At 38.8% G+C, this 23,845-nt stretch overlaps 1 protein-coding gene across 8 annotated transcripts in view; it reads right to left on the reverse strand.

Moving 5' to 3' along the window:
- The window catches only part of gria1a (glutamate receptor, ionotropic, AMPA 1a), a 210,400-nt gene that overhangs the window by 119,421 nt on the left and 67,134 nt on the right, over nt 1-23,845 (reverse strand). For all 8 annotated transcript variants that reach the window (XR_009806936.1, XR_009806935.1, XM_061901832.1 and 5 more), the window contains one exon: nt 7,612-7,796. Coding sequence is in view for 6 of the 8 variants with exons in the window: in XM_061901832.1 (XP_061757816.1) it covers nt 7,612-7,796 (185 nt within the window). In the remaining 2 variants the exon portion in view is untranslated. The remainder of the gene's footprint in view (nt 1-7,611; nt 7,797-23,845) is intronic.

The raw sequence follows: 23,845 nt of genomic DNA on the forward strand, positions 1-23,845 counted from the left end.
CTGCATGGCCAAATAGCGTCAATAGCTATTTGCTCAATAGCTTCAGTTTCTTCTTCAATTTCGTTTTCGCTATCTGCCTCCATACTCCAACCAATCTGTTGAATCGCTTAAACCGCTGAAATCCGAGTTTGAATCCGAGCTAATGTCGCTATATCTTGCTGTGCTATTTCCCATTGTTTGTTTACATTGGCAACACTGTATGACGTCACAGGAAAATGGATAGTGGCTTCGAAAATAGCGAAAATAAGGCACTTTAAAGCTTTTTAGGGATATTCCGGGACGGGTAAAATTTTGAAAAAAACTTCAAAAAATAAAACAAGCCACTGGGAACGGATTTTTATTGGTTTTAACCCTTTTGAAATTGTGATAATGTTCCCCTTTAAACATGCAAGGGCAGCATGGTGGGAGAGGGGTTAGTGCATTTGCCTCACAATACGAAGGTCCTGAGTAGGCCTGAGTTCAATCCCGGGCTAGGGATCTTTCTGTGTGGAGTTTGCTAGTTCTCCCCATGAGTGCGTGGGTTACCGCCGGGTATTCCGGCTTCCTCCCCCCTTCAAAAACATGCACCTGGGGATAGGTTGATTGGCAACACTAAATTGGCCCTAGTGTGTGAATGTGAGTGTGAATGTTGTCTGTCTATCTGTGATGGCCCTGCCATGAGGTGGCTCCTTCCGCCGAGTGCAGCTGAGATAGGCTCCAGCGACCCCCCGCGACCCCAAAAAAGTGACAAGCGGTAGTAAATTGATGGATGGATTAAACATGCACACAAAATGCTCACAAGTTGTCGCAGATAACGACAACAAGCTCTGTCGTCCAAAGTCATTCAATGTAAGGGAATATTCAGAATCAGAATCAGAAATAATAAATTGAATAATCCCCAAGGGGGAATTAAGATTTTCAGCACAATCTGAATTCTCACTCAATTCTACTGAAAATACACAAACAAACACAAAAAAAACCAATTTGTCATCATTATCCATTATAATATGTTTTACTTTGTTCTGAAATCGTCTTGTATCCATCAAATCTGCTGTTGAAACCTAGACTATATAACCAACAAATATAATCAGCATATAAATTAATTGTAAATTAGGGGCGGGACATGGATAAGCATTCTTGCTTTTTTTCCCCCTATCCTTTTTTGGTGTCAAATGTATGTCAAATTACAAAGAGTTTGCCAAAATAAATACATTTGTTCATTCATTCTGACAAACATTACAGGGAGACAAAACAGGATCACTGACGGGTCTACCAACTTCCGGCGCCCATTACAAAAAAGGTGAGACACAGGTAAATGCACACAAACACACGGTGTTTCCTTGTTTAAAATTCCCAGGGATGAAAATTTACTATGGATCAGAGTGCGGTCAAGCAGACATAGATCCAGACCAAATGTCAACCAGCAGGTTTCGGTGAGAAAATTGTGTTTAAAAAGTCAGTTCTTACCGGATAAAAGCTGAGCTTGTGCCGTCCATAGCTGCCGTCGACTCGCCTGAGACACTGCGCGTCAACACCCGGCCGTGGACACACCCTTCCGACTATCAGGTACTATTTAACTCACTAAAACACTAGCAACACAATAGAAAGATAAGGGATTTCGCAGAATTATCCTAGTAAATGTGTTTAAAAACATCGTAATACGTCCTAATGCTATCGCGTTTTTTTTTGTTGTTTTTTTTTCTAGTCCGTGGCTATCAATTTCCTCAAACACAAATGTTTCATCCTCGCTCAAATTAATGGGGAAATTGTCTTATTTTCGGTCCAAATAACTGTTTTTGTTGGAGACTCCCATTAATATCAATGTGAATATATGAGGAGCCATCAAACATGTGACGTCATCGTCTGCGACTTCCAGTGTAGGCGAGGCTTTTTCAGGAAGTACCAAAAACGGCGAACTTTATCGTCAATTTTCTGTACTAAATTCTTTCAGCAAAAATATGGCAATATAGCGAAATGATCAAGTATGACACATAGAATGGACCTGCTATTCCCGTTTAAATAAGAAAATCTCATTTCAGTAGGCCTTTAACTTCAACTTTAAACCAAATGACATTAAATACATTAAAACAGCAGAGCTCATGCAACCAGCTACTTCTCTACACAGCCACAAGAGTAAAACGGCCGCCACGCCATTGTCTACTGGGGTCAGGGGGAGCATGGCCAGAGACAGGAGCAGACCCAACAAAGCAACCAAGAGAGCCGACTCCACCCTCGGGCGCTTACCAACTCTTGGACATTGTCCAGTCTGCATGGATGAACAAGGATGCGTCCAAGGAGACCGAGGTGTCCGATATCTGCTCATTCAGCCAAGACACTGTGAAGCTTGTCCATCCCAGCGCTCAGCGCCACCCTGTCTCTTCATCCACAATACTGTTCATATTGTGAGTATTGTGAGTATTCCGACACCCCCTAAAACACTGCACATGTGCATCTGGCCTAGGTACATTTAACATAAACTGTACTCTTCAATTATGTGAAGAGGAACAAAATCTGATGCTGTAAATACACATTCAAAAAGAGTTGAGATTGCAGCAGTTTACCAACGAGTAAGGGCTATTACACACTGAAGTGGTTCCTATAGAAATGATACTGTTTGGTAACACTGTGCATGCAGCATATATTCGAGCCAGTCTAAATCTACTAGAGTGGCATCTCCTTTGCTGTATGGCTTAGTGTTTCATTTTTTACACACACTTCAACCCTTGCATAAACCGCTCATCCTCATTCCATGGCAAACAGTTGGGTAGTATTAGGTCCTACATTATTTATGTTTTTATTTCCCCTTTTTGAACTGTTTCGCCGTGTCCCATTTTGGCTTAACTTCTGTTTGTGATCACAAGCAATCTGCCAGGAGCACATGTTTACATCAATGAGTATCTGACTAAACGTAATGCTGACATGCCAAGAGAGCGTGTTATTACGGAAAGCAGGAGAAAAGTCAAGGCACCTGAAGCGCCAACTGAGAAATATATGAGTTACTTAATTGAAGACGGAGGAAGCCAAAGTACTGTTGACAAAGACATCAATAAACTAAACAAATATTGAATATTATGTCAACTTGAACTTGTAAAGAAATAAAACACATAAATCTTAACTACTTAATGCAGATGAAGTGATAAACTGTCCAATTCAGTCAAAACTTCTATTCCAGTACTCATTACAGAATGTATTATCCATGTCCCTGCATTACTTGTGTGAGTACGTGGACTATGAGGTGGTTGTTTTCCCGAGATGCAAGTGAACTTGGACGGGAGATGGTATGAAGGTAAAGACATATTTTTATTAACACTATAACTAAAAACAGGAAAAAACAAAAGGTGCGCACAATGGCGGTACAAAAACTTGGCTATGAAACAAAAGACTAGCAGGAAAGCAATTAACTATAAACATGAAACAAAACATTTGCACTGTGGCATGAATAATGAGAAAACTTACTTGGAGCAAAACGGGAAATGGATTATTGGCATGGATTACAAGGTGCATGGCAGGTGATCGAGGGTGTGAAGGAGGTGATAGACCGTGATGTTACCAGGAGGAAGAACAGAAACAGAATGGCTTAAATAGCAGTGACAACAGGTGCGAGACATGAGGACAGGTGAAAACTAATGAGTTGCTATGGTAACAAAACAAACAAGGAAGTTCAAAAACATGAAACAATGGAGTCTTAAGTAAAACAGAACATAACTAAACAAAACATGGTCACAAGGCATGACAACTTGTCTTTAATTTAATGCCCCACTTCAGTCTAACTCAGTGGTCCTCCAACTTTTTCCACTTCAGGTACAACCTCAGAAAAAAAAAAAAAAACTTGGCTCCCTAAGGACCACCAGAATGACCAATATTGAAATACAGTAGCAAGGTAGGTTTAAGTATTAATTAAAAACAAGGCAGAGGTTTTATTATAACAAGTATATTTCATACTTTTAACCCCTGTAACATTACACACAGTTTGAACAGTAACACTGTGTTTGAATATAGGATAATAAAACATTGTACTTTAATCAGGGGATTTTTTTTTTCCAGAGTACTATCAGAATTGAAGAATTTTTCTTTTTTTTTTACTATTTGAAGTGGTGCACTCTGAATGCTTGCCTAGTTGATATTCAACTATTTAACACCTTCCTTTCTTTTTGCAAAGTTAAAGTTAATTACTAATGATTGTCACACACACACTAGGTGTGGTGAAATGTGTTCTCTGCATTTGACCCATCCCCTTGATCACCCCCTGGGAAGTGAGGGGAGCAGTGGGCAGCAGCGGTGCAGCGCCCGGGAATAATTTATGGTGCTTTAACCCCTAATTCCAAACCTTGATGCTGAGGCAATGTTTCCCATTTTTTATACTCTTTGGTATGACTCGGACGGGGTTTGAACTACCAATCTACCGATCTCAGGGCGGACACTTTAACCACTAGGCCACTGAGTAGGTGGGAAGTGAGTGAAATGTTTTACATGTATATTGTGAACAAATTAGCACTAATAGACACTGACTACGTTTCCATGAACTAAATTAGTCAAATTTCTCAAATAGTTTGGTTCAAAAGAAGCATTCTACAACCCTGGGACATAACTTCAGCTGATCGTGTTTGTCTTTTGAAAAGTCAAACTAACACAAGATCATGCGATTAAAAACCAGATCTCTCAAGTGGGTGGGTGTCGCTGCAGGGGACCCTTCTCGAATATAACCCTGATACGCATTTCAGTAAAACTGGAATAAAGAGGAGAGTGTTTATTTGCTCCACCAATTAAAAAAGCAGAACATTTTGGAATGCATCGATTAGAGATGAAAAGAAAGACATTGTTTTTTCACAATGCATTTGTGCACTCCAAACTAATTAGCAATAACTCTGTTTTCCGCACAACTGCCAAGCTTGTCCACAACAACAGCAAACCTCATCGGCACAAACTATCTTTTCTTTTGGATTTAAAACTCCTTCCCGTAATTCGATAAACATCATGACATTCCACTTTTTTTTTTCATTCTTCAAAATAAAATTCCTTCTAAACAACTCTCTACCTCCAGTCTTTGCTTCGTACCCACCAGCCCAGCAATTCCGAGACATTACTGGTAGAAGCGTCTTGTTTGTAACCCAATCCAAGATCATGTTTTGATGCTGTCTGCTATTTAACATCAACATAGCCGTAAGAAACATAATATTTCTTATCTGTGGCAACATCACCGTGAACATTAGGTACAATAACTGGGCTGATGACTTGTGAGGAGACGCAAAGACGCCTTGTTATGGTGTGACGACATAAGTCAACCAAGAAAAGCAATATACCGTATTTTCCAGACCATTGGGTGCACCGGATTATAAGGCGCACTGCCGATCAATGGTCTATTTTTTAAATCTTTTTTTCATATATTAGGCGCATTAAAAGAGTCACATAATTTTTTATTTTTTTCGAAATGTAAAACTCTTTCTTGTGGTCTACATAACATGTAATGGTGGATATTTGTTCAGAATGTTGCATGGATTATGTTTTACAGATCATCTTCAAGTCACTTCTGAGAGTCACTTCCAGATGCGCCGTTTTGTGGGCGGTCTTATTTACATGGCTCACCTTCGGTAGCGTCTTCTCCCCGTCATCTCTGTTGTAGCGGTGTAGCGTGCAAGGACGGGAGTGGAAGAAGTGTCAAAAGATGGAACTAATTGTTTTAATGACGTTCAGAATTTACTTAAATAAATAACGGAGCAGCATCTCCTCTGGAAACAACAAAACCGGAAATGTTTCCAGTGAAAAACCGTCCGACTGGAACACTAATAACTAAAGTTCCCTGGGTGAATAATGTAAACTGACTGATATAAGTAAGAACTTTACACTACTTTGTATTAAAAAATGGCAATAGCGGATGATGAACGTCCCAAAACAAAAAGATAGAGGAAAAAGAAGAAGCATATTGTCTCGTGGACGCACGCAATTTTTCAGGACTTATATAGATCCCAAATACAGATAAACTGATACCAGAAGGTAAAAAAAAGTTACTTTTGCATAATATTGCGGAACAAAACGCCAGATAATATGTCTTACCCTTATACACACACCAAAATACTACTCGTACGTTTAAGACGCCAACATTTCTTCAAGTGGTGCGGCTTTGTAGCTTACCAACGTCGTAGTAAAACATGTTGATAGATTTTGAGCGCCGTGTGTAATGTTCTTTTCAATGGAACATTCAAAATGTTGGTGATGTTTACTTGAGACATATTGCAATCACAGTTCTGTCTACACTTATCTCTTATGTTTGACTGCCATCTACTGGTCACACCTATCACTACGCCATCTACAAAATAAAATAGCTTCGAGGTGAGTAAACTCAACCAAACGTATTCCTTACATTAGGCACAGCAGGTTATAAGGCACACTGTCGAGTTTTAAGAAAACAAAAAAAAATATTTTAGGTGCGCCTTATAGTCTGGAAAAAATGGTACTAGTCCAGGCTAAAAATAAATAACTTCCTCCAAATGTACATGAGACACACGGCGTATGACCAATAGTCGTACAATTGAGTGTGCATTGACACTAGGACTTCACATTTATGTGTGAAAACACAACAAAATGAACTACCGTATTTCCTTGAATTGCCGCAGGGCATGTAGTATGCGCCTGCCTTGAAATACTGCCGGGTCAAACTCGCTTTCCAAAATAATTAGCGCATGCTTAGTATTACCGCCTGGTCAAACTCATGATGTCATGAGTGACACTTCCCTTGTCATCATTTTCAAAATGGAGGAGCCTGATTTCAATACCGGTAATTTGAAATGGCATAAAGGGAAGAAGATTATGAGGTATTCAGTAGGATTCAAGGTCCAAGCTTACATCACACTTTTTACTGCATTTCTCTGGTAAGTGCCGGAGTGAGATGAGGTTTTAAAATAATTTGCGCATGCTTACTTTTACTGCATGCCTTTGGTAAGTCACTGAGAAAGCGTAAGATTAAATAAACTCTGTTTCTTCCTACTCCTTTTGAGACGTCTTAAATTGAGCAAAGGTAGACATGTCATAAACAAATAAACATACCATAGCATTATCCTACCATAAACAAAGCACATTTTAACAACTATAAACAGGTCACTCTGAGAATTGGATCGTGTAAATCTCAAGGGAATTTGTAGTTCTTCTATCGACTAGCAGGATGTTTTGGAATATTAGACTGGGCAAGAGATGAAAATACCACAAAAGACAGTGAGCTGTGAAAGTATTCCCATTGAACTGTCAGTTATTATTCCTGGATCTTTTTTTGTTTGAGCAGTGCAGTAGTGGGAGCTCATCTTGTCACACAAGAATGCACAACAAATAAATAAACACATAAGCTGTGTTGTTTATCACTTTTGTCTTTGATGCTTGGTGACTACACACAAGAGCAGACCACTACCTGCACATTAGTTCCCCTTCTGCATCGTCACTTCCCTTCTTCTTGTCAAACTATGCAGGGCTGAATATACAAAACTGTGTCTGTCTACCTCCTTTGAGGAAGCTAATTGCTCAAAATAAATCTCATGTGCCCAAAGGGGAAAAAACAAACCGATGGAGTTTTTTTTTTAATCTGTGAGGTTTTAACATAATTATAGCGCAATGGATTTGTATTGGAACAGGAAGAAAACTCCTTACCTTTTTAAGGATGCCGGTAAGCCGCTCTGTCTCACAGTCGATGATAATCTGTCCCTCCTTCCTCTTGTCCAAATCCTGGAACACTTTCAAGAACGATGCCTCAGTCATGGTCTCCACGTTGACTGATGTCACCAGCCAGTTCCTCTCTGCTGCTGTGTCCAGAACTTTCTGCAGCACAGTCAGACCTGGACAGAGGTTGACAACAGTTAAAAACAGTAATTGCATTAAATAACGAGTAATGCATTAATAATATTAGAAGTGGTCCTCGGTTTACGACGTTCCGTGTTATGACCTGTCAGGGTTACGAAAGCGCTTGCATAAATTATTTAAAAACGGAATTTTGGTCCATTAACATGAGATTCTCTCAAGGACTATACTTAAATAATACTCTATGGGACTGAACAACTAAAGGTTTGTGTGTATTAAAACATGTGTAAAACTGATCCATTGAGCCTTTGCACCGATGACTATGACTTGTAAAGGAGCAAAGTAGCTTACGCAATCATTTAGTGAGTTTGTTTTCATGCATGAAAAAGTATATCCAGATTATCACAATGCGTAAATACAGGAAGAATGAAATGCAATATTTAGCACATTTGAAAGGTGCTGGAAACTGGCACAGTTTGGCTGCGGTCATTGTGGCATGAAGAAAGCAGAGAGATCATTTTTAATGCAAGTCAACATGATTTGACTGTCTTAAAGGGGAACATTATCACCAAACCTATGCAAGCGTCAATATATTCCTTGATGGTGCAGAAAAAAGACCATATATTTCTTTAACCGATTTTCCGAACTCTAAATGGGTGAATTTTGGCGAATTAAACACCTTTCTGTTTATCGCTCTGGAGGCGATGACGTCAGAATGTGACGTCGCCGAGGTAATACAGCCGCCATTTTCATTTTCAACGCATTGTAAACATTGGGTCTCAGCTCTGTTATTTTCAGTTTTTTCGACTAGTTTTTGGAACCTTGGAGACATCATGCCTCGTCGGTGTGTTGTCAGAGGGTGTAACAACACTAACAGGGAGGGATTCAAGTTGCACCACTGGCCCGAAGATGCAAAAGCGTCTGCCGCCAGACCCCCATTGAATGTGCGGGAGTGTCTCCACATTTTACCGGCGATGACAGACATGACACAGAGATGTATGGATAACCTGCAGATGCATTTGCAACGATAAAGTCAACAAAATCACAAAGGTGAGTTTTGTTGATGTTGACTTATGTGCTAATCAGACATATTTGGTCGCGGCGTGACTGCCAGCTAATCGACGCTAACATGCTATTTACCGGCGGTGCTAAAGCAGACATGGCACAGAGATGTATGGATAACCTGCAGATGCATTTGCAACGATAAAGTCAACGAAATCACAAAGGTGAGTTTTGTTGATGTTGACTGGCAGCTAATCGATGCTAACATGCTATGCTAATCGATGCTAACATGCTATTTACCGGCGGTGCTAAAGCAGACATGGCACAGAGATTTATGGATAACCTGCAGATGCATTTGCAACTATATTACGTTTCCTTCCACCCACATTTAATGCGAAAAAAACACTTACCAATCGACGGATCTAAATCGATCCAGTGTCACAAGATGCGAAAGTCCTGATCGTTTGGTCCGCACATTTTACCGGCGATGCTAACGCATCTATTCGGCCATGCTATGGCTATGAATAGTGTCAATAGCTATTCGCTCAATAGCTTCAGTTTCTTCTTCAATACTTTCATACTCCAACCATCCGTTTCAATACATGCGTAATCTGTTGAATCGCTTAAGCCGCTGAAATCCGAGTCTGAATCCGAGCTAATGTCGCTATATCTTGCTGTGGTATTCGCAATTGTTTGTTTACATTGGCAGCACTGTATGACGTCACAGGGAAATTGATAGTCACACCGCAAATAGCGAAAATCAAGCAATTTACAGCTTTTTTTTAGGGATATTCCGAGACCGGTAAGATTTTGAAAAATAATTCAAAAAATACAACAAGCCATTGGAAACTGATTTTTATTGTTTTTAACCCTTTTGAAATTGTGATTATGTTCCCCTTTAAATACAAACATTGGACATATTTTTTATCAAGTAAACACATTCTTGAACTGTTGAATGACTTAAAGAGCTGATTTGGAGCCAAAAAAATAGCAAAACGAATAAATACACTGTTTGTTTGCATAAATTGTTTGCATGTGGATCATTCCAGAGCACAATTTAGTGCCGGCATCTCCCAGAGCGCACCTCAGACGTGCTATGAAGGGGGTTCTGTTCTATATGGAGGAGTGCTTTTATATTATTCAAAAAAACTTCCAGAAATTAATGTTGTGTGCTGCATGCTCCACAACATTGCAAAGCACCACGGGTTGGAGAATGATACCACGACTTGGAGGGAAATGAGTGTCTCCCTGGTGACAACCGGTACTACAGACATAAACCACTTTTCAAATAAAGTGCAATGGAAATATTATTTTTCAAAAATGTTTGCAAACAAGTTTTTTGATTGATTGATTGAAACTTTTATTAGTAGATTGCACAGTGCAGTACATATTCCGTACAATTGACCACTAAATGGTAACACCCGAATAAGTTCTTTAACTTGTTTAAGTTGGGGTCAACGTTAATCAATTCATGGTACAAATATATACTATCAGCATAATACAGTCATCACAGAAGTTAATCATCATAGTATGTACATTGAATTATTTACATTATTTACAATCCGGGGGGTGGGATGAGGAGCTTTGGTTGATATCAGTACTTCAGTCGTCAACTATTGCATCAACAGAGAAATGGACATTGAAACAGTGCAGGTCTTACTTAGTAGGATATGTACAACGAGCAGAGAACATAGTGAGTTCAGATAGCATAAGTATATATATTAGAAATACATTTGATTATTTACATTATGTTATTTACAATCCGGGGAGATGTGATGTGAATGGAGGAGGGTATTAGTAAAGGTATAGAGTTGCCTGGAGGTGTTGTTTTAGAGCGGTTTTGAAGGAGGATAGAGATGCACTTACTTTTACACCTGTTGGGAGTGCATTCCACATTGATGTGGCGTAGAAAGAGAATGAGTTAAGACCTTTGTTAGATCGGAATCTGGGTTTAATGTGGTTTGTGGAGCTCCCACTGGTGTTGTGGTTATGGCGGTCAAGGAAGTAGTTTGACTTGTACTTCGGTATCAGGGAGGTGTAGCGGATTTTATAGACTAGGCTCAGTGCAAGTTGTTTTACTCTGTCCTCCACCATGAGCCAGCCCACTTTGGAGAAGTGGGTTGGAGTGAGGTGTGATCTGGGGTGGAGGTCTAAAAGTATCTCAACATGTGCGTAGGTAATCCAATTGATGTTTTGTGTACTAATGTGTGTGTCCGTATCGAAATATGTGTGTGATCAGAGCCCAATGTACGTGTTTCAGTTTGTAGAAAATGGATGGATGGATTTCAATCAGTCTGTGTTTGAAAAAAAATGCATGTGTTTGTAATTACAATTGTGTGAAGCAAGAACCCTCGATATACTGTCTTTTTACATGTGACTTTTGCCAAACATCTGCCTTGAAAGATTTGTGTGTGCATATTCAGATTTGTGTTCATGTAATACAATCTCTGGGTGTTTATTTAGATCTGTGGGAATCAGTAACTCTGGATTGGCTGTCCTTTTACACATGGAAGATTTGTCAGCAACGTCACCTTTCCTTTCCTTATTCCTTACAATGATATTACCATAGGCGATCTGCACCACTTTTGCATGTGTTATCAATTCCAACGCAGTCTTTGTAGACTAATAGTATCCACAATGATATAGTTTGTACACGCTATTTAGCACTTACTTGGATCTTACGAGATCACACCCAGCTCACCCAGCTTCACCTTCCACATTCAGTGTAACTCAAGCACAGCTACACTGAATAAGGATAACACTACGTATCAGTTTACTTTAAAGGCCTACTGAAACCCACTACTACCGACCACACAGTCTGATAGTTTATATATCAATGATGAAATATTAACATTGCAACACATGCCAAGACGGCCGGTTTAGTTTATTAAATTACAATTTTAAATTTCCCGCGGAGTTTCTTGTTGAAAACGTCGCAGAATGATGACGTGTGACATATTAGCGCAGCACCATTTGCGGCTAAAAGTCGTCTCTTTTCATCACGCAATTAAACAGTATTCTAGACATCTGTGTTACTGAATCTTTTGCAATTTTTTAAATTAATAATGGAGAAGTCAAAGTAGAAAGATGGAGTTGGGAAGCTTTAGTCTTTAGACACACGAAAACACGGTGTTTCCTTGTTTAAAATTCCCGGAGATGAAGCTTTACTATGGATCAGAGCGGTCAAGCGAACATGAATCCCGACCACTTGGCAGGTTTCGGTGATAAAATTGTGGTAAAAAGTCACCTCTTACCGGAGATCAGCTGAGCTTGCGCCGTCCATGCAGCTGCCGTCGATTTCCCTCAGAGACTGGCGTCAAGACACACGTGGACACACCCCTCCGACTATCAGGTACTATTTGATCTCACTAAAACACTAGCAAAACAATAGAAAGATAAGGGATTTCCCAGAATTATCCTAGTAAATGTGTCTAAAAACATCTGAATCCGTCCCAATGCAATCGCCTTTTTTTTTTTAACTTAATTTTTTATTTATTTATTTTTTCCTAGTCCTTCGCTATCAATATCATCATCCACAAATCTTTCATCCTCGCTCAAATTAATGGAGGAATTGACGTTTCTCGGTCCGAATAGCTCTTGCTGCTGGAGGCTCCCATTATAAACAATATGAGGATGTGAGGAGCCCTCACCCTTGTGACGTCATCGTCTGCGACTTCCGGTAAAGGCAAGGCTTTTTTATTAGCGACCAAAAGTTGCAAACTTTATCGTGGATGTTCTCTACTAAATCCTTTCAGCAAAAATTTGGCAATATCACATAATGATCAAGTACGCTATCCCCGTTTAAATAAGAAAATATAATTTCAGTAGGCCTTTAAGCACCTCCTAATGTATCACAAGCAAAAGCAAGGCTCTTTGGGTTGCAGTTCATCAATGACAAGTAGAACTCTAAAAATTAACATCATAAAAACACAAATATTGGCCACACTCGTGGTCTCAACCGCTTGACTGTCGTGGCTATTATTAAAGATAATAATCGTATTGTAACGTCTACCTGGATGTTGTCAAGATGACTCGGAGGTGGTCCATCAACAATCTCTGTATTGCAAAAACAAAACAAGCTACTTTTGTCTCCCTATCAGATAACTCAACACTCTTCTCTGGATGCAGTCGTCCTCCTCTGCCCGCACACAGTCAGGTCTAGTAATGTGTACTGGTATAACTTTTTAGATTCGGCCGGTACAGGCCGTTAAGATTCTGGACAAATGCTACAGCTATTGGTATTTTTCATTCAGCTAACTGTCGTAGCTATGACATCGCCATCGACAGCAGTTGATGACATCATACCTGCTGGCCTCGTCTCCAGTCTAAATGTCAGCTTTGAGAGCTAAATGTTCACAGGTATACACTCAAGTTACCAAAAACACTGTAGGTTTAGCTTTGGTTGAGGCTTCACATTAACAGTTCCTTTTAAGGCACTTTATGAACAACACAGAGGGCATGGTGTGCTGCTAGTTTGTTTACTTCACCTTGCAAACGACTTGCTTTGATTTGGGTGATTAAAAATGTGTATCCTAATTTATGAACACCACAACCTTGTGATTGTGTTTGATCAATGTCTTTGGAAGGTCACTGTTGTCAACTGACCAAAATTTTAATCACCAGAGAAATATCTCTAAAGTGAGAAATTTATTGTCAAAATCGAAACTTGAAATGGTTCATCTCGTCTCGTATTCCATCCATCCATTTTCCACCAGTTATCCCTTTCGGGGTCGCGTGGGGTCACTGGAGCCTATCTCAGCTGCATTCAGGCGGAAGGCGGTGTACACCTTGGACAAGTCACCAGCTCAGGGCCAACACAGATAGACAGACAACATTCACACTCACATTCACACACGAGGGCCAATTTAGTGTTGCCAATCAACCTATTCCCAGGTGCATGTCTTTGGAGGTGGGAGGAAGCCGCAGTACCCGGAGGGAACCCACGCAGTCACAGGGAGAACATGCAAACTCCACATGGAAAGATCCCGACCGCAGGATCAAACCCAGGACCTGGGTATTGTGAGGCTGACGCACTAACCCCTCTCTTACCGTGCTGTATTGACCATTGCAATTCTGTTTTCACTTGTTTCCACAAGTCGACACTAAATAGATTACACACTGAACAGAATGCGGCTGCCAGACTTTTGACCGGTGCACCCTGTCACGGCTTGGTGCAATAAGTATTGCGAGGAACCCAAGGATGCAGACAAACAAAAGGTGAGTAGAACAGTCTCTTTACTCAGCAAAACGTACTTACAACTAAGGGTGCTCCATAAAGGAGAGAACCAAGGACGACAAAGCAAAAGGTAAACTCAAAAAGGGCTTTGTGACAAAAACAACAAAAAGCTATCAAATTCGAACTGAACTTCGGCTGGAGTTTGCAAGACGTGCTACTATCAAACTAAGACGCAGGCTGGATGGCACCAGGAGCAATCAGGAATACGTGTAGCAAAGTACATGGAAGATCTCGGAGTGTAGACAAAGAGTTGAATCGCCAAGTGCCATCCAGCTGCCAAGGTGCAGGTTAAATATACTCTAACAGAATTGGAAACAGCTGTGCACGTCTCGCAGCTCCACCCACGAGAGAAAGACAGGAACTGCAGGGGAAAGAGAACTGGAGTGAGGTCAAAAAGGTCAACTGCACCAGACAAAGGAAAACTGAATACAAACCACTAGGTGGCAGCAGGTGGTGACACACCCAGAACAGCCCACATTACCCCCACTCTATTAAGTCCTGATTGTCCTTCAGTTAAATTCGGCATTGAGTTTAAGTTTTTAGTCCTGACTTTCCGTGCGTATATCGCTGATTTATTGTGCCACTACACTTCAAGGTGCAGCCTTCGGTCTTCAAAAAATAATTTCAAAACTTATGGAAAACCTGGCAATCCAGGCCATAGCCTCTGGACTCTGAAAAAAATTGTACCTGTCCTTCTGTGTCTTTGACGGTGTTAACTCTTTTAAAAAAAACATTTGAAGACTTCACTTTTTAGGAAAGCTTTTAGTTAATGAACCATTTAACTATCTTTTTTAATCCACTTTTTATCATTGTTATGATATTTCCCCTGTTGTTTGAATAAATTGTTGTTTTAATGTATCTATGTTTTGTACAGCACTTTGTGATTTCTATCTGCAAAAAGCGCTTTATTATAAAAAGTGTACTCACTTACTCACTAACACATTTTATAGCACCGATAAGAGTACCAATAATTATAGTTATCTGTAGTCAGGACTCAGTCTGCCACGTTCATGGTTTCACAGATAGTCAGACCTCACAGAACACGATAAATAACACTACACATAAATGTCAGGTTGCTACAGTATCCTTAAGTCTCATGAAAGCGAGGAATAAGGAAGTAGATTATTGGTGTTATTACAAAAATGGAAAGGGAGCAAACGACTGTATTGCTTTGGCAGGAATATTCTCCTGCCTCTACCTCCTGCCACCCATTAAGCCAAATGATAAAAGTAAAGAATTGTTCTCTTTTTTTGTATTAGTCTTTCATGTCGTTTTTAGATTTACTGTTTTTACTACTGTGTTTGATATCCTTCATGTATTCTGGGTACAGTGTGGTAGACTAAACTGTTTATTTTGGAAATAGTTTAACCTGTTTCCTAACGCAATGACCACCTTTGTTACAATTATTGGCAAAATATTATGATATCCAAAATCAATTTACAACTACCTCTAATGGAAAGTAAAGAACCAAGCGCATCCATCATAACTTTCTGATGTCTTTGTCAGTAATAAAGTGTAATAAGTGTTGAGTCTATTCAGCACACTGACACTTCCGAGTGTGCCGACCTGAATAATGACCACTGCTATGCCAACCGACAGTCAGCACATGCATCACAGCCAAAGTCACAACCCCGGGCCGGTTTACATTCTCCCAGCACCAATTACAAGAGAACATTCTGCAGTATGCTGTTGCCTGGACACTTAAGCATCATGGAGGGAGAGCGAGAGCAGCCAATGAGAGAAGAGCTCTTGGTAAGGCACTGCTTTTTGCTCCTTTTCTCTTGGAAGTCAGCCACTCCAGCTGGTAGCAACAAATATTCCAGGGAGGGAGAAAACCAAATTATTTCACTATAGCAACAGACTGGCAGCTGTTACCCAAATAAATCAAAAATTAAATTAAGAAATGCAATCCAAAATATAGTTTGTTTTGTGCATGCAATATAGAGAATGTTTCTGCACACATGCATTTGATGCATATTTAGCACATGTAAAAATAGCTGATCCACAACAACAATACACCGTCAAAGAAAAATGAGGAACATAGTCACCGCCTCCAGAAAATGATGGCTTGGCCTTATTTGAATGCACAGCAGCTGCTCTGCAGGCAATGTATGCTGACTATTTGTCGCCAAGTCATTAAGTAACAAAAGGATGGATAGTGTTCAACCTCCATAAATAACCACAATAGGAGTAGATAAATAAGACAGCCGGGAAAAGTAGCAAGTGTAGACAGGAAGCAGAGCCCTTCAGCCTGGAGACCTTGCACACTAAAGCGTTACCAGAAAGACCGTTAATCAAGCCTTTCACCAAGTTATTAGATTTAACACTGAAACTGAGGAACATGGAAGAGTGACACAGGTAGCAGTGAATCAAGGCTGATAAACAAAGTAAAAGGCTACAGACCAGTTTTCCCCTTAAATGGAATCCAGCACCATGGACAGCAGCCATTTCATTTACTGCCATTTTGGAATAGCACGGACAAACACAAGCTTTCTGCTCAGTATATCAACTATTTAAGTATTAACTGTTGAATTTTAATTTTGGTGTAACTGTGCGATTTTAAGCATTTGAGTAATAGGGCAATGCCAACATAATAATAATAATAAAAAAACGGTTATTACAAAAATTATGTTGAATTATGTAATTTTGCTAAACACAAGATTAACAGAATGAAGATGTAATGTAGTTGTTGTATTTTTGCTTTCAACATCAGGTGTCACACAGAGAATCACTTGTTTACTTGAATTGATCACAACAGACACCGTCAAACACTTTGCTCTGGTACCTTAATGTGTACTTTATTGTTTTATGTTTTTGTCTTTTACATTAATTAACTTAGTCTTATTTGTAGATATATTTGCATCCAGCCTTCCCCTCCACCCACATTTAATGCCAAACAAACACATACCAATCGACGGATTCAAGTTGCACCAGTGTCAAAATATGCGAAAGTCCCTCGTTTGTTCTGCACATTTTAACGACGATAGCGATGCTACGACAGAGATGTGTAGATATATTGCGACACTCAAAGCAGATGCATTTCCAATGATAAAGTCAACAAAATTACAGAGGTGAGTTTTGTTGATGTTATTGACTTATGTGCTAATCAGACATATCTGGTCACGGCATGACTGCCAGGTAATCAATGCTAACGTGCTATTTAGGCTAGCTGTATGTGCATTTGTAGCTATATTTGCATCCAGCTTTTCCCGCCACCCACATTTAATGCCAAACAAACACTTACCAATCGACCGATTTAAGTTGCTCCAGTGGTCAAAAGATGCAATCGTTGGTTAGAAGGCGATCGCCGAATTCGTTGTCGTTGCCTTTGTCCGTCGTAATATGGCTCAATAGCTTCAGTTTCTTCAATAATTTCGTTTTCGCTATCTGCCTCCACACTCCAACCATCCGTTTCAAGACATGCGTTATCTGTTGAATCGCTTAAGCCGCTGAAATTCGAGTCTGAATCCGAGCTAATGTCGCTATATCTTTCTGTGCTATCTGCCATGTTTGTTTGTATTGGCGTCACGCAGTGACGTCACAGGAAAATGGACGGCTGGATTTACAGATAGCGAAAATCAGGCACTTTACAACCTTTTTTCGGGATATTCCATAATGGGTAAAATTGACAAAAAAACTTCGAAAAATAAAATAAGCCACTGGGAACTGATTTTTATTGGTTTTAACCCTTCTCAAATTGTGATAATGTTCCCCTTTAATGAAATAAATAGCTGTTCTAAATATGCCCATTGGATATCGCAATAACAATTCTTTGTATCTTTGTAAATAATCAACATATGTACAAAAAAATAAACCACATGATGATAGTGCACCACTCGAGAAAAGTGAGCAAACTACACAAATCCTGTAATTTGATTTTGATATAATTCTTTTTTATCTTGCTTGAACTGAACACCAATGAGTTGACTGATGAACATCCATCCATCCATCCATCCATTGTCTACCGCTTGACCCTTGAGCCTATTTCAGCAGCGTCCGGGCGGAAGGCGAGGTACACTCTGGACAAGTCGCTACCTCATCACAGGGGTTAGTGCATGTGCCTCACAATACGAAGGTCCTGAGGTCAATCCCGGGCTGGGATCTTTCTGTGTTGAGTTTGCATGTCCTCCCCGTGACTGCGTGGGTTCCCTCCAGATACTCCGGCTTCCTCCCACTACCAAAGACATGCACCTGGGGATAGGTTGATTGGCAACACAAAATTTGCCCTAGTGTGTGAATGTGAGTGTGAATGTTGTCTGTCAATCTGTGTTGGCCATTATCACATTAATTTATGCAGAATGTATAAATAACGAAAAATAAAGAATGGATACTATTATCAGCAACATATAAGTGTAAAAAAAACCCCAACAACATTATGATTTGTACATTTTCAGAACGTGCTTGTTCTTTTTCTAAAAGAAAACACTCTGAAGTTGTCTTTATTTTTAAGTTATCGTACTGTGATTTTACCAGTCCTTGAGTGACTTTAAACTGACAATGTACACTTTGTCCACACGTGTGTGTGTGTGTGTGTATATATGTATATATATATATATATATATATATATATATATATATATATACATATATATATGTATATATATATATATATATATATATATATATGTATATATATATATATATATATATATATACATATATATATGTATATATGTATGTATGTATATATACATATATGTATGTATGTACATATATATATGTATGTATATATGTGTGTGTATATATATTATATATATATATATATATATATATATATATATATATATATATATATATATGTATATATATATGTATATATATATATATATATATACTAGGGGTGTGGGAAAAAATCGATTCGAATACGAATCGAATCGTTTACGTTGTGCGACTCAGAATCGATTCTCATTTTTTTAAAATCTTTTTTTTTTTTTAATCAATCCAACAAACAACTACCCAGCAATACCATAACAATGCAATCCAATTCCAAAACCAAACCTGACCCAGCAACACTCAGAACCGCAAAACAGAGCAACTGAGAGGAGACAAACACGACACAGAACAAACCAAAAGTAGTGAAACAAAAATGAATATTATCAACGACAGTATCAATATTAGTTATAATTTCAGCATAGCAGTGATTAAAAATCCCTCATTGACATTATCATTAGACATTTATAAAAATAATAAAAAAGAACAATAGTGTCACAGTGGCTTACACTTGCATCGCATCTCATAAGATTGACAACACACTGTGTCCAATGTTTTCTCAAAGATAAAATAAGTCATATTTTTGGTTCGTTTAATGGTTAAAACTAATTTACATTATTGCAATCAGTTGATAAAACATTGTCCTGTACAATTATAAAAGCTTTTTAAAAAAAAAATCTACTACTCTGCTAGCATGTCAGCAGACTGGGGTAGATCCTGCTGAAATCCTATGTACTGAATGAATACAGAATCGTTTTGAATCGGAAAAATATTGTTTTTGAATCGAGAATCGAATCGAAAAAAATCGATGTATTATCAAATTGTGACCCCAAGAATCGATATTGAATCGAATCGTGGGACACCCAAAGATTCACAGCCCTAATATATATATATATGTATATATATATATATATATATATATATATATATATATATATATATATATATAATATATATTTGTTTGTGTATATATTTAATTTTACATTTAAATATGTTTCTTTGGGTGTGGCAATTTTTCATTTGTACCTGAAATGATGCATGTAGGACCATGTGAACGAAAGATGAAGCCACTCAGATATGTATTTTATTATTTACCCCCTTTAATATTTGGGAGTATTTTTTCATTTAGCTGAACATCCCCTTTTAGATGAAGACATGTAGCTGAAGCACCGCAAAGATTTAGAGAGAGGTTGACAAGGGGCCTCGTAAGACAAGCCAAAGTAAAACGGTCCTTTCAAGGCATCCGAGAGGAGAATAATATCTTAATGGAATCTAGCTGTCACAAGCACCCTTGGGCACCAGGCAATTGAGAGTCGAGAAAATAACCCTTTAGGAAACCATTTTTTTATAATGGGTTTAATGGCCTATCAAATGTGTTTTTCCTAATCTTAGCTTTTGAAAGGAAAAAACAATAGGCCCTCTTTCAGTGACTGCTGTGTGCTAAGATGACAAGAACAGATGTCCAATGTTTAAAGCGTGCTATAAATGTGGGTGTTCTTAACCGAAGATAATATGTACAACTCGAACCACGTTTAACGTATACGAGAATAGCATTTTAGATGAACCACAGGCATGCTAAGACATGTTGGACCCAAGCAAAGAGGATTTTCTTGAAAGTCTTAAAATAACCTTGTGGGAAAAGGTGACTGCAGCGTTGTATCCAGGCAACAGATGACTTCTGATATGGATTTCACCGGCTCCATTGTACCGTTCAATCATACTGGGTTGACTTAACGCACACGCACACAAACACACACAGCAAGTGTGAGTGGATGATGAAGGGATCAGGGAACTTGAAAAAATCTTCAGGACATGTGTGACGCTAAGGCCATCATGCATCAAGAGGGCAGAGGACCAGTGTGAAATCTCCACTGTCTCTGCTCATCACTGAGCTTGGCAACTTGATAAGATGGCATTCGCCTTTGTAAAGCTTAAAAATACAGCAAGTCCTTGTACGAGTCCATTTGTTTGCACGTGCAACACATTATTTGCGTGTTTTGACCACAGAAAAGGTCCTTTGTGGTCGTGCACCAAAAACACCTGGAGCAGATGGCCTGGCATTATGGGAAGGATCGAGTTGATTGGCTACCGGGGAGGGAGATGAGCCAACATGAGGAAGACTGCTGTGTTTTTTCCCCCCCCATTCTGTCATTGTATGTTCCAACTCCAGCTGAGACGCGCACAATGGGAAAGCTGAATTCTTGCTTCTATCGTATGATTTATCTGCCAGTCAGTGTGGGGAAATGCTTCTTTTCAATAGCCCCGTGCACTCAAAAGACAATTCTTGGGGATAAATAGCCTCATTCACACAACGCGTTGCTGCTGTCGCCATGATGACTTGACAACTAAAAAAAAAAAGCAGGTTGGACGACTACTTTCGTCAGTCCGCACAAATGTGTTAGGTACATCATGAATGCGCTATAATTAGCACTTAAATTGACATTATAATAATAACATATATTATCATCATATATCATAATTAGGTTGAATTCTACAATGCTGTTATGTCACACTCGTGCTCACATCGTTAAGCCAAATATATCGTGTATATCGAAAAAATCGATATAATTACCCCACGATTCGATTTAATATCGATTCTTGGAGTCACATTTCGATAAGATATCGATTTTTTCGATTCAACGCGATTCTCGATTCAAAAACGGGATTTTTTCCATTCAAAACACTTCTGTATTCATTCGATACATAGGATTTGAGCAGGATCTACCCCAGTCTGCTGACATGCTAGCAGAGTAGTAGATTTAAAAAAAAAGCTTTTATAATTATAAAGGACAATGTCTTATCAACTGATTGCAATAATGTAACTTTTGTTTTAACTATTAAACAAACCAAAAATAGGACTTCTTTTATCTTTGTGAAAATATTGGACACAGTGTGTTGTCAAGCTTATGAGATGCGATGCAAGTGTAAGCCACTAAGACACTATTGTTATTTTATTTTTATTTTCATAAATGTCTAATGATACTGTAAATGACAGATTTTTAATTAGTGCTATGCTGAAAATATAACTAATATTGATACTGTTGTTGATAATATTCATTTTTGTTTCACTACTTTTGGTTTGTTCTGTGTCGTGTTTGTGTCTTCTCTCAATTGCTCTGTTTAGTCTAGTTGTGAGTGTTGCTGGGTCAGGTTTGGTTTTGGAATTGGATTGCACTGTTATGGTATTGCTGTGTAGTGGTTTGTTGGATTAATAAAAAAAATAAAAAAAATAAAAATCGATTTAAAAAATCATGAGAATCGATTCTGAATCGCACAACATATTTGATTCGATTCATATTCAAATCGTTTTTTTCCCACACTCCTAATATATATATACATATATATATATATATATATATATATATATATATATATATATATATATATATATATATATATATGTGTGTGTGTGTGTGTTGAGGAAAGGGTTGGCTGTTGCCAGCACGACTGAAGAACGCCAAGGCAAAACTGAAGTACCTTAGACCATCTCTTGTTAGTTTAAGATTGCCGCAAAACTAACTTGTTTCACCATAAATCACCAAATGATTCTCGAGCGTGGCCACCGCTGCTGCTCACTGCTCCGCTCACCTCTCAGTGGGTGAACATAGGGATGGGTCAAATGCAGAGGATAATCTCACCACACCTAGTGTGTGTGTGAGAGACAATCGTTGGGACCTTAACTTAACTTTTTATAAGGAACAGTAAATGGCATATATTTTCATTACCGGTTATTAGGAAAAAGTATCACCATTATATGTCTAGTGCTGAGATTTTATTGATGGCAATATAATTAATTTTTATATTATCCTATCATGATCCCAGAATTGCAGGAGTTAACATTGATAGCTGTGAATTTCCACAAAAAAAAAAAAAAATGACCCAAGTAGTTGGAAATTCACTACATTATTAAAAAAAAAGTGTTTAAGATTTTCAACAGATTTTTGCACGGAAATCAAATGGCAGCATCAGCTGTCCAGATGTAACTGTATTTTAAAAAAGTGAACATAATTGGCCTATAATCTCTAGGTGTACTTAAAAAAAACAATACTGTGCTAATAAATATGCTAACAAAAAGAACAGCAGTGGCATTGAAGTACATAAAACAAACAATATTGATCGTGTTATTCTTTCAATGTGGTGGCGTGACGCCATCATGTAATTCATAATACAACAGGCTACTACAAAAGTCAAATTTGTTATTAGTATCAACATTTAAACTTTTTTTCAGTACGTTATAAGTTTCTACTCAACTATTTCCTGTTTGTTTTTTCATTTTATTTCTACAATGCACCAGATGTCTATAAAAAACAGTGCCCCAGATGACATTTTTTGAACACCGCCAATTTACATGTTTCACCAGAAAGGCAAAGTGTTGCCAAACGACGGAAGAGTGTCTCTCACCTGTGTCTTTTCAGCGCTTATAGAAGGGATAAAGGTTAGGCAACATCTTGATGAAGGGGCAGCTATAGAAATAGTGGACTCATTTCAATACCTGGGTGTTCACCTCAACCACAAACTAGTCTGGACTCACAATTCAAACGCTGTGTACAAGAAGGGTCAAAGTCGCCTGCACCTCTTGAGGAGACTGAGGTCCTTCGGGGTGTGCGGGTCATTGCTGCACACTTTCTACGACACTGCGGTGGCTTCTGCGGTGTTCCATACTGACATTTGCTGGGGGGGGGGGGGGGCGGCAGCTCGGTCAGGGACAGGAACAGACTTAATAAAATAATTAAGAGGGCTGACTCCGTCCTTGGCTCCCCACAAGACAGCATTGAAAAAGTGGTTGACAGAAGAATGCTGACAAAGTCGACATCTCTAATGTCCAATCCCTCTCACCAATGCACTACACTGTGGAAGCCCAGAATAGTTTTTACAGCTTTAGACGGTTACATCCACAGTGCAAGAAGGAGCACAGGTCCTTTCTACCCACGCCCACAAGACTTTACAACGCACTTATGTGATTACTGTGATCTGTTTTGTTGGTGTGCAAGACGGATGTTGGTGTTTATTGTTTTATTCGATCTTTTATCTATACGTGTCAGTGTGAAATATGTTATATGTATTACTGAAGTTTTGCTTTTCATTACATATTACTTCTGTTGTATGCAAAAACCTGGTCATGGTTTAATTGATTTTGAA

Source organism: Nerophis ophidion, linkage group LG05 (genome assembly GCF_033978795.1).
Source record: "Nerophis ophidion isolate RoL-2023_Sa linkage group LG05, RoL_Noph_v1.0, whole genome shotgun sequence".
Taxonomy (NCBI): domain Eukaryota; kingdom Metazoa; phylum Chordata; class Actinopteri; order Syngnathiformes; family Syngnathidae; genus Nerophis; species Nerophis ophidion.